The 17467-nt window shown below is 43.5% G+C and overlaps 1 protein-coding gene across 7 annotated transcripts in view; it reads right to left on the reverse strand.

Annotated features, from left to right (window-relative positions):
* Positions 1-17467, reverse strand: part of dysf (dysferlin, limb girdle muscular dystrophy 2B (autosomal recessive)) — a 97334-nt gene that overhangs the window by 51071 nt on the left and 28796 nt on the right. For all 7 annotated transcript variants that reach the window (XM_063187359.1, XM_063187363.1, XM_063187361.1 and 4 more), the window contains 9 exons: positions 16680-16826; positions 15806-15937; positions 15253-15419; positions 14888-15002; positions 12833-12938; positions 8688-8830; positions 6624-6797; positions 3894-3984; positions 3732-3809 (listed from right to left, as the gene is read on the reverse strand). In XM_063187359.1, coding sequence (XP_063043429.1) covers positions 3732-3809; positions 3894-3984; positions 6624-6797; positions 8688-8830; positions 12833-12938; positions 14888-15002; positions 15253-15419; positions 15806-15937; positions 16680-16826 — 1153 coding nt within the window. The remainder of the gene's footprint in view (positions 1-3731; positions 3810-3893; positions 3985-6623; positions 6798-8687; positions 8831-12832; positions 12939-14887; positions 15003-15252; positions 15420-15805; positions 15938-16679; positions 16827-17467) is intronic.

Raw genomic sequence — 17467 nt, forward strand, 5'->3', positions numbered from 1 at the left:
GCACAATTGCACCCATTGGAGAGTCCCAATAACAATCATGATTGATGACACGTTACGGTGTTCGTATGAACATCCCTGCACGCACACACCCAAACAGCCTCCAAGTTTCCTACCGCAACTCGGTTGTTTCACCCCCCTATTTTCCCCGCAACAGAGTGGTGCATTAGACTGTGAGTAATGCTCTATAAACTTTGTGCTTTACTTTCAGAATCATTATCGATTTTACGACAGCGTGGCCGCCACCGCTGTGTGGCATTTAGCGGAGGCAGCGTGCAGTCGCGCGCCGCTGGCTTGGCCACAGTGACAAAATTCTCCTTCCTATCACAATAGTCACACAATCATCGGGCCCTCATCACTCACGGAGGGAGCAGCGCGCCAAGCCCCCTGTCGAAACGCACACCAGTTGCAACCAGGCAAAACCCCCTCACAGATTTAGTCCATTTTGAAACGCTCCACCTCGCTCGATAACCAGCGCTGGGCCGGTGTTTACACCAACAGCCGTATCGGCGGCTACCGTGAGCTGCTTCCAGACATAACCACTACCAGCCAGCCGGCAACACAACACACACCTCCCTAACTCCCATTCTCCACTTCCCACCACACCACATCCATATGCACTGCATCCAAACTTATTTGGGGATTGTGTGTTGCTAAGAGTGGAAGGGTCACTTTTTTTCTGCACCAAATTGACACTGGCTTCGCTTCAAACCTCGTGGTCCTGACCTCACCCAAACTCCATCATGGGATGCCCTGTCCAGGCTGGGTCCAGCATACAAGACAGCCCAGCAAAACACTGCCCAGGCCTCAGGCAGTGTTGCCAGATTGGGAGGTTTCAGATGGCTTTGTCCTGGGCCCGGGCAAAGCTGTGAAAAAAAAATGAAATCACCCATGTACACAGGCAGAAGAAAAACCTGGAAGGGGATTTAGACAGATTTTTCTAACCTTTCCTCAATATGTGTATGGCAAACTGTAAATATACCACATAAATGGGTGTATTTGTAGAATTTAATTGTGAAGTCTATTCTTGAAAGGGAATGGCTCTATCCACTATGCATGACCCACTATATACGGAAGGTGGTGACATTGAAATGGCTGTATAATGGGGGCAGCCCAGACATAATGGTCAGGCTTAAGATCAGAGGGCTCCAGGTTCAAATCCCACCCTTACCTCTCCATCCTTGGCTGACTGAGCTAGGCACCTAACCCCACTTTGCTCCAGGGACCAATGTCGTGTAAATAATAACTGTAAGACACTTTGGATGAGTGTAACTAAGTGTAAAGTAAAGTAAAGTGATGTACTGTACAGGTTTAATGTCATGTAAATGTAATATATTTAAGATTCCGTAGACCCATGTGTAGTACCAAAGATAAAAAGAGGGGGGGAAAATGCCAAGAACTGCAATTTCTTGGCCATGCTGTGTTCGTTTGTAAAACCCAGGATGTTTTCCCTTCCTCCTGATGCTTCAGCAGTTCCACAAACTCATAATGCCATCTGGCAGGGTTGAGTGCATACACGATTGATCTAAAACAACCACTCTTGACGTACTTTTATGACAATGTAAACATGAAAAATATAAAGGGTAAAAAAGGAGGAGTAGGGGGAAGAAATCACAGTCCATTATAAAGTTAAATGTAGCAATTTTGGCAAGGAAGGATGGAGTAATGGTAGTATAATAAGCAAAAAAAGACAATAAAAAACATAAAGATTGAAAACCCAGCTATCACAAGCCAAACAAATGGCATGCTCCAGCGCTGGTCTGTATAAGCCGGCAATTCTCCTCTTAAGAGGCAATTGTGGGATCATCACAAGTGGCAGACCAGAGTTACTCTTGGGACACTGGTGATGCGATAGCAGTGGTGGTGGTAGGAATTTTCTGGATATAAAAGACTTAGTGAATAGGGCAGCCACAATGAGTGTAGCCTTAATACAATATAATATAATGCTGTGTACATTTTCAAAGGGAAAATAATCTGGTGCTATCTGCTGCTTATTATGAGAATCCCTCTAGCACACTTTGGGGCAATTCTACACCAAGCTCTTTGAAAGTGGTTGTAACGTGAGGGGTGGGTGAGTCTCTTGACAGAGCGTGGGTCAGTTCATTTCAAACCTGGGGGTAACTTGAGCGTGGCAGCGTTTTAAGACAAGGGCCTGGAATCGGCCCGATGTTGAGGTCGTGAAGGAGTACCCAAGCCATCCATTTCTCCCACCACACTCAGACGTGAACCCTGTCTTTACCACACCAGGGCAGACCTCGCCTCACCACGCTGCCATGGTGGCTTCTCCGCTGCCCAGACTCGTAAAAAGCCCAGATCCCAGGGTTCCCATCATCCTCCACAGGCACAAACGCCACCCGGGCCAAGGCACCGCGCTGCACGCCAGACGCCGTATTTCATCACCTCTGACGTAAACAAGGCCCTGTCGGCTCCACCGTTAAAACTCTAAATATATATTTTTTATTATTTCGTTATTTATACCAGAAAAAAATACACACACATACACGCGCAGACATACACGCAAGTTCCATGGATATTGTGCAAAACTCGAACCTTTTTTCACAACGTATTCATAAAACGTCTGCTAGTGTTACTGTACCCCTCCTCAATGTGCTTCCTATTAGGACGTCCCTTTGACCCGAGCCTTCCAACGCAATGGGACTGTGCACAGGGGGAGTGCGGCTAATGACTGGAATTACGTACCTTAGGCTTGGCGACAATTAACGAGAGGCCAAATGACATTCATGCTGGCAATGTGGGGGCACTTTATGTGGGCACGCTTCCCCCTCGTAAGCCTCTCCTAGAAGGTCAGAGCCCACCCTCGACTGGCCCTCGCTAAAACCCTTTCAAACCCGTGCCAACCAACGCAGCAGGGATTACCAACTACTAACTACGTCCTGGAAGTTTTGTTTCCGCAGCAACAGAACAGCGACAACTGCTCGAGAAGGGGCTGCGGGGGTTGCGAGGTCAGGGCGAGGGTGTGACGGCAACTTCTCTCACACACGCTTCACTGCAACAACACTGGGGCCATAGTCGCTTGTAATGAATTGTAATAGGGCTCGGTAACAAATTTCACCGAGGTGAGAACGTTGACAGTGTCTGACACGAAGGCAACGACGAGAGCTTTAGCATGCTGCAGGCCAAGAGGATATGATTTACTGAGGTAACGCACCAGTGTCAAGAGTTGGACGCTACATGTCTGGCTGAGCCCCAGTGTTTCCCTTAAACAGGCAACACTCACATCAACATCACTGTTTTTCCAGCTAATAATTTGAATGGTGCAAACGGCGAAAAAAGGGGACGTCTCATCTGCTGACCACAAAGATGATGCACAAACAGAGGGAAAGATCAGATAGGCCAATCAACCAAAACCAAGTAGGCCTACATTTCTCTAAAACCATACAATGAACAATTATTAAAACATGACAATAGATTGAATCTTCAGTTTCTGGCATATGCAAACTGGTTAAAACTCGATTCTATTATGTATTTTGTCAGTGTAACCACATTTATCAGCATGTAATATCTCATACGTACACTGCACATGCCTAACCATTAAATCTTAAACCTAACCCTAACCCTAAGGTAGAGTGTATAATTATATATACGATTACAATGTTACATGCTCTTAAATGCTTTGGTCCCTAGTTAATGTAACGGAAAGTGAAATAAAGTGCCAACACAAGTTGGCTCCTTTAGTTTTCTGCAAGGCCCATCCTGGCATGGTGTATACTTACCTGAGAAGCTGTCTTTGTCCATGGCTAGCAGATCCCTTGCCTGGTACAGATAGCAGCGCAGGTGGTAGCGAGCTCCACCTTCAAAGAAACAGATTCCGCTCGTTTAAAACAATGAACCCTGTCAAATCACAGCTTAATAAAGAGAAAGGAAGTCTTGCTTACTGTCAAAAAAGCAAGATATGGTTGGACGATTAACACCAAAGGTTGTAGTCGTGACACACTTGTCATCATTCTTGTCCTCAGTCACACTGCCCTGTAAACAAAGTGAGACAACACATTTTAATTTACATTTACATGAAAACACTGTCACACTGCATGACACACATATACAGTGCTGTCTACAGCAGAGAATGGTAGAAAAGCAAGGCCTAGATTTTTACTGAGCCAAACCTATGAACTCAGTCATTATGTGTCTCAGTATGGCAAGAAAGCCTACAAAAATGCCTTTAGCTGATTTTGTACTCTTCAGCTTTCAAATACACAACACAACTTGCATGGTATTTGATACTTTTGTTTGACAAATGAGAACCAGTCTATGTTTGTTCAGCGGGCACACAAAAAAAGTTGTATCTTGGTCATTTTACGACCCTGGGCCTGCTTTTCAAGTCGTCTAAATATTCCAGTGGCATGTAAACTGAGCATGTGCTAATGACGGGGCCAAAACATCTGAGACCGAGAGAGCAACTCCGAACCTCAAACCACTGGCAAGGCCTGACACAGTGTCACCACTTAGCTTCACTGAAATGGGAATCTGAAGACAGAGCGGGGTGGCGTGGTGCGGTGTGATGTGGTGTGATGTGGTGTGGTGTGGAGCAAGGGGAGTTGGAAGAATTCCCCAGCCTTTATCCTGCAGAAGGGTTTTTTTATTGTGGTATAGACTATCTTGAGTCAAAAGAGTTTAGTCTAAACGACACAATACTCACTATAATACTTTCATACAATATTTTAGACTCACATTGTACTTAAGTATGGTAGTAAGTATTGTATTAAGTATTGCATTGCCTACAACTAAACTATTAACACACTGGCGCCGATGTCCGCGGACATTCGCCGATGTCGGATAGCAATTAGAGACAAGTTCTATTTTGTCGGTGCCGCCCATTGACTATCAATGCTATGTTCGCCTGAAATTTGGTTTGGGGGTCCGAATTATGTCGGAGCCAATGTGCGGCCGGCCTATGACCTGGATGAATGAGAATCTTCACAGACATTATCGCAAGTCTGTGTGTGTGTGTGTGTGTGTGCGTGTGCGTGTGCGTGTGCGTGTGTGTGTGTGTGTGTGTGTGTGTGTGTGTGTGTGTGTGTGTGTGTGTGTGTGTGTGTGTGTGTGTGTGTGTGTGTGTGTGTGTGTGTGTGTGTGTGTGTGTGTGTTCTGCCTATGGCTAAATGTACGTATGTAGCCTGTGTGTGTACACTGTATATGTGTATATATATTTAATATGCAACTCTTACTCTACTCTACAGTCAAAGCATAACCTATTCCAATGGAGTTCGGCAATCACCACTGCCAATAGATCTATCAAGTCAACTTACATCAGGCACCAAAAAACAGGCCTCTTGAGCCCATGTTTGGTCTCAGGCTGAGTGGCATGGGACAGATGTGTCTATGACAACTTGGCCACGTCACCTGACCCACCGGCCACACACTACAAGCACAGAGCTAGCTGTATTCCGAACACACCATGTGTCACACAAAACACACCCTCTTACTTTCCCCTTAAATAGTGTCCCAAGACTCCCTTATATCACCCTTCTGATTCCGCGGCCCGTGCCCAGACCAAATCAACACCTCCAAACCATTATGCGTCTCCTACTCCTCCACTCCCTTTCTGACCTAGCCGCCTCCACTACACTACTCGCTGCAAAGGCCAAACCCCACGTCTCTACTTCCCCTCAGAGTGTTTTTGACAGACAAATCCCCTCCATCCCTACCTTCCCCCTTCTGCTGTGTACTTGTGATTTGAACATTTTATTCTGGCACAAATGCTTTCTATGTTTTATCTGTTGCACTATCCACAGTGTCACTCCATTTTCCAACGCATTTGTTGAACAATGAACACCTCCTCGTCCTGGACATTCCCAGCTCAGAAAGAAGAGCTTTCTATACTGTATTTGTTTCAACTAATTCACTGAACCAGTATGGCAGAATTCAAAACCTCCAGTATTAATCGAGAACACAGACATAAGGAGGATCAGATGACAAGTCTTTCTCTCTGGTGTGTTCACCTCTGCCACCATAAAACCTCAGCCCTTTTCCCTCAGACATTTCCAGCTCAGAAAGAAGACTGTGATAATTGTTCCAACCGATTCACAGACCCAGTTGATTCTAAATGCTAAACTCTGAATTCTGAAGCATAATTCTTCTCCCAGTTCAGATGCTGTAGGTGAGTCAATGGCTGAAATCTCCTGTATAAAGGGAATGGGAAGATGAAGGGACACATCACATGGTAGGATTTTCTGACTTTCTCTGGTGTGTTCACCTCTATCCCATACAACCCCTTGGGATCTATCCAATATCCTGACTGCCGTTCTCAACCTGTGCTCGTGGCCTCGTGCTTCACGTGATGCCCTGCCTCTGTGGAGAAAACTATTACGCTTACCCGCTGTCAACCTAGCCACAGCAACTTCTAGGGGACTTTTCCCCATTCAAAATCCTGATTGCAAATGGCAAAAAAAATGACCTTTCAATTGCGATTTTGGGAGATTCAATTAAACTTCTGTCGTCAATGCCGTCTCTTGAGGTCATCACAAGGTCATAAGCACTTGGGGGGACGGAGATTGGAAAGAACCCCTTGTGTGTGTGTGTGTGTGTGTGTGTGTGTGTGTGTGTGTGTGTGTGTGTGTGTGTGTGTGTGTGTGTGTGTGTGTGTGTGTGTGTGTTCATGGTTTTACCAGTGTGCCCTCCAGAGCAAAGATGGCCGCCGGTCCGGCCTTCTCCAGCGGCTCCATGCGGCGGCGCCAGCGGCGGCGGCGGAACGAGTCGGTCTTGCGCTGCTTCAGGTGGAACTTCCAGCCAAAGAGCGACGCGTACTCCCAACCCTCCAGCTCTGACTCATCTGGACGCTGCTGCAGTGCAAAAAAGGGAGGGAGAGGAGGGTTTGCTGTGGGAACGTTAGTGAGGTGTGTCCCACACAAGAGACGTGCGCCCATCATGCGCTCAGACAGGGGTGACGAGGGGGCTCTGACGACGGCGTTTTTGTAAGGTAGACATGTTATAGCAGTCATTAAAAAACTTTGAGATCAAATTCAGTCCCCGAGGATCTGGGGCTGTACGTACAGCCTTCTGGCAGCTCTGAGGGTGAACACATTCACTTTGCGGGCCAGGCAGGCAGGGCAACTCTTTGCAGTATCACTAGTCAATAACGGCTCTTCTAAGCCGACCGCTCAACACTGCCATTACTTACTTCAATCATTATTCAAGAAAGCACACACTGTGACAAAGTAGATTGTGAAACTTAAGTTTCGTGTAACTCACTGCGGAGTGCTAAACATTCATCTGGTACTTTGGATATGTCAAGCACTCTTATGGCAAAGTCATTCTCTGGTTATGGTACCACATGATATGCTATGTAGGAGCAGTAAAAGTCCAAACAGTAGGCCTATGCCCACTGCCTGCTTTCAAATACGTGTGCAGATGGCTCCATCTTGTGGGCTAAGCACATAGCTATACCTTCTATCTGTCATAGGACCACTCACATTCAGGAGCGGACCTATAGGGGGGCCAGCAGGGCATGAGGCCCGAGGCCCAAGGCTGTCCCATTTTGGTGGTGGGGGCCCTATTGTGAACTTGGCAGGCTGTATGGGGGGCCCTATCTGTGTTTTGCCCTGGGGCTCAGTGTGCAATTGTACCGCCACTGCTCACATACGCACATATGCACACACATGCACACACACGTGCGCGAACACACACACACATGTGCGCGAACACACGCACACACACGTTTTTCACATTTACACACAAAAATACTCCGCCTCTCACTCAGCCACAGTTCTTCTCGGTCTTTTCCCTCACTCTCTTCATCCTGTCTTTCAGCGCTACACTTGACTTCACATGGTAACAGTCAGCTTAATCTTCACTATACATCATCATTGCTAGACTTAGCTCAAATGAGGCGCTATGGCCAAAGCATTTTGCCGTCCTCCTCTTTCAGTCTTTTTCTCTCTCTCTCTCTCTCTCTCTCTCTCTCTCTCTCTCTCTCTCTCTCTCTCTCTCTCCGCCTCGGCTTCGCAAACGTTAAGCCAGACACACAAACAACAGACACCAACGACACACTATACTCTACAATACATGTAAACACACTAACATGTGACTTTGCACACACGTATATAAACATACAATGTGTAAATAAATACATGCGAGAAAATAGAACATACGTATTGTATGAATAAACTTGGATGAAATATGGACTCCTAGCCCAGACGCCATAAAACTCTTTGGCCGCAGACTTGGGTTTGCGTTGAGATTAGTAAGAAGATAGGATGATAAATTAGGTGTCTCTCCCTCCCTCCTCCCCTCTGCCTCCTCCCAGGGAACTCTGGGACAAAACCCCTCCTGCGAGATCATCCCCGTCCACACACCATCCGAGACGCTCTTTTACAATTCCAAAGACAACTCTGGGGTTGTAAATGATGGTGATCCTGACCATCGCTCCTTACTGGCTCCTGTTAAAAGGCGAAAAGTGGGGCTTTAGGATTACGGTCTTCTGTGTCAGGCCAGTGAAATCAAGACTAATGCTCGTCAGGACCAGCCCTCGTAACTCAGACGCTGTTCCAGAGCCAAGACGCATTACATCAGATGCGACCAGCCGAACCCAAAAGGCCTAAATGACATTTACACATATAATAAGAGAGAACACGTAAAAGCACTTCAGGAAGGATTTCACAGAGAAAACCTACAAACACACACACACACACACTGTGTGATGCCATGTGGGCCATGTCGTGCCCCCTACAGACCTTCCTCAGAGCCTCCATCTTCTGCAGGTCTCTCCTCCTCAGGCGGACCCAGCGTCTCCTGCGGTTGGTGTGGTACATCTTCTCGGCCGGCACCCAGGCCTTGGGCCGACGGTCAGGTGGAATGGTGATGCCATACTCCCAGCCTGGGAGAAAAACACACATGGACAAGGGAGTGTTGAGAGAAAATGACAAGTTTGACAAAAAATAAATGGATGAATGGACACACAGGGTGGATCGATACTGTAGTAGGCAGATGTTTTCTATCACAAAGGCAATGAAAAAAACTAGACTGCCTGTGCAGTCGCCTTCGACTGCTTAAGGTATATCCCCGAAACGCGACGCTTCCAGTCCCCAATCATTCCTACCACTCCCGTCCACCTTTTCATGAACGTTTATGATAAATACAAAATATAAAATAAATATATTTAATATCTATACATAGATCAATGACGTGCATAGGCTTAAAACCAAATGACTATTGTGAAAATGAAGGAAAAAATGGGGCAAATGGTAACACTGTTTTAATGGTTCACTATTACAGTGGATATACCACATTAGGTACAGTGTAATAACCAGTGTAACAATATTTAATACCACATCATACCAGTGTGACACCATGTATCAATTTTGTACTTATATCATGTAGGCTATTTGTGTGTAAGTGATATTACATGGTATTGCATATTTGTACACTGGTATTACACTAGTATTACATGGTATTACATATTGTTACACTGGTTATTACACTGTACCTGGTATTGCCTATTTTTACACTGGTATTACACTAGTATTACATGGTATTACACATTGTTACACTGGTTATTACACTGTAGGCCTACCTGATATGGTAGATTCACTGAAATGGTGAACCATTAAATTAAGGAGTTACCGGGCAAATCAATCCACCCAGTCAGAAGTTATGGGCCAAATAAAAATTCCACCATTTTGAAAGTGTTGACCTCCAAACTCGAATCAGTTCATGTACCTACCCTGCAGCATTCACACACCAAATCTGGGACAAATCCATCCACCCGGTCAGAAGTAATGGGCCAAACAAAAATTCGGCCATCTTGAATTCGGCCATCTTGAAATTGTTGACCTCCAAACTGTAATCAGTTCATGAACCCACCCTAGAGCATTCACACACCAAATCTGGGACAAATCCATCCACCCGGTCAGAAGTAATGGGCCAAACAAAAATTCGGCCATCTTGAATTCGCCATCTTGAAATTGTTGTCCTCCAAACTCGAATCAGTTCATGAACCTACCCTAGAACATTCACACACCAAATCTGGGACAAATCCATCCACCCGGTCAGAAGTTATGGACCAAACACAAATTCGGCCATCTTGAATTCGGCCATCTTGAAAGTGTTAACCTCCAAACTCTAATCAGTTCATGAACCCACCCTAGAGCATTCACACACCAAATCTGGGACAAATCCATCCACCCGGTCAGAAGTAATGGGCCAAACAAAAATTCGGCCATCTTGAATTCGGCCATCTTGAAATTGTTGACCTCCAAACTCGAATCAGTTCATGAACCTGCCCTAGAGCATTCACACACCAAATCTGGGACAAATCCATCCACCCGGTCAGAAGTAATGGACCAAACAAAAATTCGGCCATCTTGAATTCGGCCATCTTGAAAGTGTTAACCTCCAAACTCTATTCAGTACATGAACCCACCCTAGAGCATTCACACACCAAATCTGGGACAAATCCATCCACCCGGTCAGAAGTAATGGGCCAAACAAAAATTCGGCCATCTTGAATTCGGCCATCTTGAAATTGTTGACCTCCAAACTCGAATCAGTTCATGAACCTGCCCTAGAGCATTCACACACCAAATCTGGGACAAATCCAAACATCCGTTCAAAAGTTATCGCGTTAACACGAAAGACCTTACGCGGCGGCGGATGCGGACGCGGCGGCGGCGGCGGCGGTGCACGCAAAACCATTACATCCCCGACGCTCCGCGTTTCGGGGATATAATGAATGGGCAACGCTATAATAATGTCTGCTTATAAAGCATTAATAACACACAGTAAACTAGACTGCCTGTGCAGTCGCCTTCGACTGCTTAAGGTATATCCCCGAAACGCGACGCTTCCAGTCCCTAATCATTCCTACCACTCCCGTCCACCTTTTCATGAACGTTTATGATAAATACAAAATATAAAATAAATATATTTAATATCTATACATAGATCAATGACGTGCATAGGCTTAAAACCAAATGACTATTGTGAAAATGAAGGAAAAAATGGGGCAAATGGTAACACTGTTTTAATGGTTCACTATTACAGTGGATATACCACATTAGGTACAGTGTAATAACCAGTGTAACAATATTTAATCCCACGTCATACCAGTGTGACACCATGTACCAATTTTGTACTTATATCGTGTAGGCTATTTGTGTGTAAGTGGTATTACATGGTATTGCATATTTGTACACTGGTATTACACTAGTATTACATGGTATTACATATTGTTACACTGGTTATTACACTGTACCTGGTATTGCCTATTTTTACACTGGTATTACACTAGTATTATATGGTATTAAATATTGTTACACTGGTTATTACACTGTAGGCTTACTGTACCTGATATGGTAGATTCACTGAAATGGTGAACCATTAAATTAAGGAGTTACCGGGCAAATCATCAACCCAGTCAGAAGTTATGGGCCAAATAAAAATTCCACCATTTTGAAAGTGTTGACCTCCAAACTCGAATCAGTTCATGAACCGACCCTGCAGCATTCACACACCAAATCTGGGACAAATCCATCCACCCGGTCAGAAGTAATGGGCCAAACAAAAATTCGGCCATCTTGAATTCGGCCATCTTGAAATTGTTGACCTCCAAACTCAAATCAGTTCATGAACCTACCCTAGAACATTCACATACCAAATCTGGGACAAATCCATCCACCCGGTCAGAAGTTATGGACCAAACAAAAATTCGGCCATCTTGAATTCGGCCATCTTGAAAGTGTTAACCTCCAAACTCGAATCAGTTCATGAACCTACCCTAGAGCATTCAGACACCAAATCTGGTACAAATCCATCCACCCGGTCAGAAGTAATGGGCCAAACAAAAATTCGGCCATCTTGAATTCGGCCATCTTGAAATTGTTGACCTCCAAACTCAAATCAGTTCATGAACCTACCCTAGAACATTCACACACCAAATCTGGGACAAATCCATCCACCCGGTCAGAAGTTATGGACCAAACAAAAATTCGGCCATCTTGAATTCGGCCATCTTGAAAGTGTTAACCTCCAAACTCGAATCAGTTCATGAACCCACCCTAGAGCATTCACAAACCAAATCTGGGACAAATCCATCCACCCGGTCAGAAGTAATGGGCCAAACAAAAATTCGGCCATCTTGAATTCGGCTATCTTGAAAGTGTTAACCTCCAAACTCTAATCAGTTCATAAACCCACCCTAGAGCATTCACACACCAAATCTGGGACAAATCCATCCACCCGGTCAGAAGTAATGGGCCAAACAAAAATTCGGCCATCTTGAATTCGGCCATCTTGAAATTGTTGACCTCCAAACTCGAATCAGTTCATGAACCTGCCCTAGAGCATTCACACACCAAATCTGGGACAAATCCAAACATCCCTTCAAAAGTTATCGCGTTAACACGAAAGACCTTACGCGGCGGACGCGGCGGCGGCGGACGCGGCGGCGCACGCAAAACCATTACATCCCCGACGCTCCGCGTTTCGGGGATATAATAATGAACAAATTATGAACAAAACATTAACAAATGTTTTTAAATTAATGACATTTGTAAAATCTTGAACATATTATTTGTAGATATTTTATAAAGCATTAATAAAATGTAGTTAATAATTAAAAAACATTTTGTTAATGTTTTGTTCATCATTAGTTAATTATTTACTAGGTCTTCATAAGCAGATATTATTATAAAGTGTTACCGGGAATATTAGTAGAAAATGGATGCTAATGTTAATATTAGAACTCATATCTTGAAAACTTTGAGAGAGTAGGTAGCTCTTCTCTAGTGATTGTTTGAAGTGCAAAAGAGTTTCACGCTTAGATTCCCTGAGTAAACAATGGATGATGATGATTGCCAGGTCAGCCCTCAGCCCTCCTCACCTTGGTCGTCCACAGCTCTGTTCAGGTCCTCACTCCACTCCACGTCCTCCCAAACCCAGCCTGCAGGACACTCGATCTCCTCCTTAGCAATAGCCTTCTCTCCATTCTGTCACACAGCCAGAGCATTCATTTAAAGCCACATTAGTTTGACATTATGCAACAAAACATAAAATAGTTCAACCTGGTATTGTACAAACCCCAACTCCATAGAAGTTGGGACACAAGGTAAATTGTGAATAATAACAAAATACTGCCATTTTCAAAACATCTGATTCTTACATTAGATGGAGAACAGCACAAAGAAACATATCAGCCATCGAAACTGACCAAAATGATTGTTTTGGGGGATATTCATGAATATGTAAAAACAACATGTCTCAAAAGAGTTGGAACGGGGACAATAAAAGGCAGCAAATGTCGAGGAAGACTAAAAACAAAACATAAGACAACACTTAACAGTTAAATACATTAACCGATGAGATGATTTTATATAAAAAACAGTGTTAATTTCTATCTTGGACATGATTTCACCAGCTTAAATGGTGGGTGTATTCCTTGTCATGTTTTGCAATGTTTTCCTTTCTGTAGTGCTTACAGTGTGACAGGTCTTGACCAAAAGCCCACCATTTTATCACCTGCTGGTCCTTATGATGGAACCAAACTGTTAAAACATAGTAGAGAATGCAATCTGTTCTTACTATGTGGCAGTAATCGAAGATCTCCCTCCAAAATATTAAAATATAAAACCCATTTATACCATTCAGCACTGTATTTAACTCTACAGATGAGTGAGAACATCTTAACCAATGCACTACTGCACCCGCATGCCATCATGGAGGCTGACTTCTGAAGTTAGCACTAACACAAGTTGGATGATCCATTTTCACTGTAGCACAGGATGTGCAATACTCTGTTATTGTCAAAAGGAATTGACTTCTACAATTTCTGCTGACTTCCGTAAGCAAAGGACAGTTTCCCATTTCTTCTGGGTCTATTTCAAGTGAGCTCGGGTGCATAGGAGAATGTTACACCCCTGTATCATTTGCACGCATGAAGCATTCTTAATATGCTCAATTTTCAATAGCTGTAATTCCTGGAGTGCTAGAGTGTGACTACAGCCAATATATATTTCATGATGTCATGAACCTATACAATGATTTTAATGACAAAAATATGTCTTATATACACTCAATCGTGGTAAATCAAAGGGAATTCAAAAATGTATGTAATAACTATGGTAATTATTCCCTCTGCATCTTCAATTCCAGATCTTATACCTGGACACCTATATTGTCCCTCAGTACAATTCATTTTGAAATGTTCTTCTTTGTTGTTTTATCTTATTTAGATGTTTACTAAATTTCACTGATCCCCGTCCCAACTTATTTGAGACGTGTTGCATTTATCAAATTAGAAATGAGTACATATGTCCCCCAAAACAATATTTTTTATCGGTTTTAACACTTAATATGTTGTCTTTTCACTATTCTCCATCTAATAAATAGATTGAATGTTTAAAAAATGATAGCATTTTGATTTTATTCACTGTTTACCAAACGTCCCAACTTCACCGGAGATGGGGTTGTATAATAATATATTAACCCATTAAGAAACGGCTCCTGTTATAAATCTGCTGTTACCAGAATGGCAATGATCAAGTCATTATCTTTTACTATAGGCAGGGGTGCTGGAAGGGGGGACAAAGGGGACTTGTCCCAGGCCCAGTGAGAGAGGAGGCCCAGAATTGGGTCCTCATTACATTGATTGCATGTATTGGGTCGGGAGGCCCTTACAGACTACTTTGTCCTGGGCCCAGCGAAAGCTGTCAGCGGCCCTGTGCAATGTCATAGTTGTGTAGTACTGTGGATGTTCAGACGTTCAGTCTTCAATGACTATTACATTATGTTTCATTATGATTCTGTTCCCAAAAGGCTCAGGTTATCTTGCAGCAATCAATTGAATTATTCTAATGGCAAGACACTTGGCCTTGTCTACTGAATCAGTCAGTTAAGTAATTAATCCAAAGTGAGGAAGTGAATGCTGCTGTTCACTCACCACATCAGTGTATCCCTCTGGCATTCCGATCCACTGTCCCCCAGGCAACCGCATTTGGGTCTCAAAAACTTCTTCCACAAAACTCATATGGCCAGCATCCGTATCATATAACAACCTAATAAAGATTGAACAATGTCAGGAAGAGATTCAACCATTAACAGTTAAGTTTATATAACTGCATTTATATAATTTAATTGATTATTAGCGACATAGACGAGACTTTGAGTCTTTGAGGAACCTATACCATGTTGAGATCCAGACTTTGAGAAGTCGAGACCAAGACTATGAAAACAAGTAAATTTGCATACCATAATCATTAATTTAATTATCCCCCCAGTAGTTGGTGAAAAAGGACACATGCTCACGTTTTCTCTGGATTGATGAACCAGTCTCCACCCCAGTTCCACCCTGGTGAGGGTTTGAAGCTGTCCTTAGGGAGCTTCACCCGGCCAGTCAGGTCACTGAACTTGGGGTAGGTGAGCCCAGTGGTGCCCCAGTTCCCTACCAGGGCAAGTTTTGTCTGGTTCTCATACTGTAAAAAGGGAAAAGACAATCAAGTTGGCCCTGTGATAAAGAAAGTAGCGTCATATCGCACAATGGAATGCTTGTTGGAAAAGATTTACAACCATAGTACTACACTATTGTGCTATGACACTAATGGCACAGTCTTTAGTAATAGGCCTACACTACACAACGACGTGATCACTGCCATTGTTGTCATAACAACAATTTATAACATGGGCTGTGTCTTAACACATTAATGAACTGTAAGATGGCTTCCATGGGAGACGATTGAAATTAAGTATGTAAAACCTGGCGTTGTTATGATTTTTTTTGAAAAGCTGAAGAGTTCCAAAACTTATGATGATGGTGATGATGATGATGATGATGATGGAACAAGATACAAGATGTCCTCACCGTCTCAGCGAATACTGATAGTTTTCCCTCAGCAAATTGGTTGAAGTGTTTCACATCTGCCGCCAAACCAAACCAGACCTTCACTCGGAGCTGAGCGGGGATCTTGGCGTTAGCGTCTCCGTCTTGTGGGTACTGGCAGAGAGAAAAGGATGTGCGGATCAGACTGTCTGTAATTACTTGAGGGACAACAGTGAGCGTTTCCCTTGGAGACTTGCTATTAAAGTCCTGTCCCACAGGATAGCAGTGCAGTCACACAGTTTCATCTATTCAAATACCTTTAGGAAAGCAAAATGTACTTTCCTTCGGTTGTCCAATCTAGATGGTACCATAGGAAGGCTGATTTACACAGCCACTTTCTTTCCAGAATTCATGCTGCCTATTGACAAATGTAACCTTTTTCATGAATACTTACCACCATCATCAAATTCTATGTATTCAGAATGACTGGGAAAACTGCAGTCTTCTCCATGTCCGCCATTTTGAATTTCCAGAAATAGACATTTTTAGCCACAAAACTTACTGTACTTTGGTCATACTAGTAAATATTTGTTTATTATGTAGGTGATATTCATGGAAAATTTGGCAATAGGTAGCGCCATTTCAAATCTCTGCCATCTCTGGCCACCACCCTACAGAGTGCACCGTTGATGATAATATGACACTTCAAGCATACATTTTATTTAAAAAACACTATAAACCCTAGAGACCATAACATCCTTGAATTTAAATGTACAGTACACCATCAGTGTCAATACATGAGATCAGCGTGACTGATTCTGAATCGACATATCCTTATAATATTATAAAGTGAATGGGTTTTGGACTAATACACAGTCCATTCAGAGTGTCTAATCTAATAGGAGGTCTTGCTTACCTTCATGAAAACGGTTTGCAGCTGGCCACAGTGTTTGCCACAGTAGCCCTGGGAGAAGAGCACCTGGTGGGCCGGGATGCGGTGGTAGGCCACCCTGCGGTCCCCCTGGAGCATACAGATCACGATGTCCGGCAGACTGTTCTGGGGCTGGAACACAAGGGGAAGGGGAACGAGGTTAATGAAGGTAGTTGATCCTGAACAGGCTTTAGTATGGAAGCTGTCAGATAATATGTGTATAATTATACAGTATGTATAAATACATGTGTTGTATCGTATTGTATTGTATTGTATTTTATTATATTGTATAAGCCTTAGCTATTTGAAAATATTTCTCAATGTGCGTGCTGGCAAAGCAATGACCCCTGCAAGGGGTAAGCCCGACTGCTGTGGTTGTGGAAGCATTGCATTTTGGCCTAAGTTCTTCTGTCATTTCAGCCAAAATCAAATTACTGCCACTATTTGTAATTTAAAAGAATAGGTAGAATCACAAGAATGTAATAGGAATTGCCTTGATGATTAACATGTTCCACAATTACATTACATTACATTAAATTGCATTTGGCAGACGCTTTATAACCAAAGCGACTTTCAAAAGAGGACATAATCAAGCCAACATCACAAGCAAATACAAAGTGCAAAGGAGATATACAGAACAACAAGTGCAGTTGCAAAGAGGGGTTAGTTTTTATTATATATATATATATGCAAGGCCAGTTCAAGCATTAGTCTAGTAGATTCTCTCGAGAGAGGAATGTCTTTAGTTGTTTATTGAAGGCTGCAAGAGATGT

This window comes from Engraulis encrasicolus, chromosome 21 (assembly GCF_034702125.1).
Source record: "Engraulis encrasicolus isolate BLACKSEA-1 chromosome 21, IST_EnEncr_1.0, whole genome shotgun sequence".
Classification (NCBI taxonomy): Eukaryota; Metazoa; Chordata; class Actinopteri; order Clupeiformes; family Engraulidae; genus Engraulis; species Engraulis encrasicolus.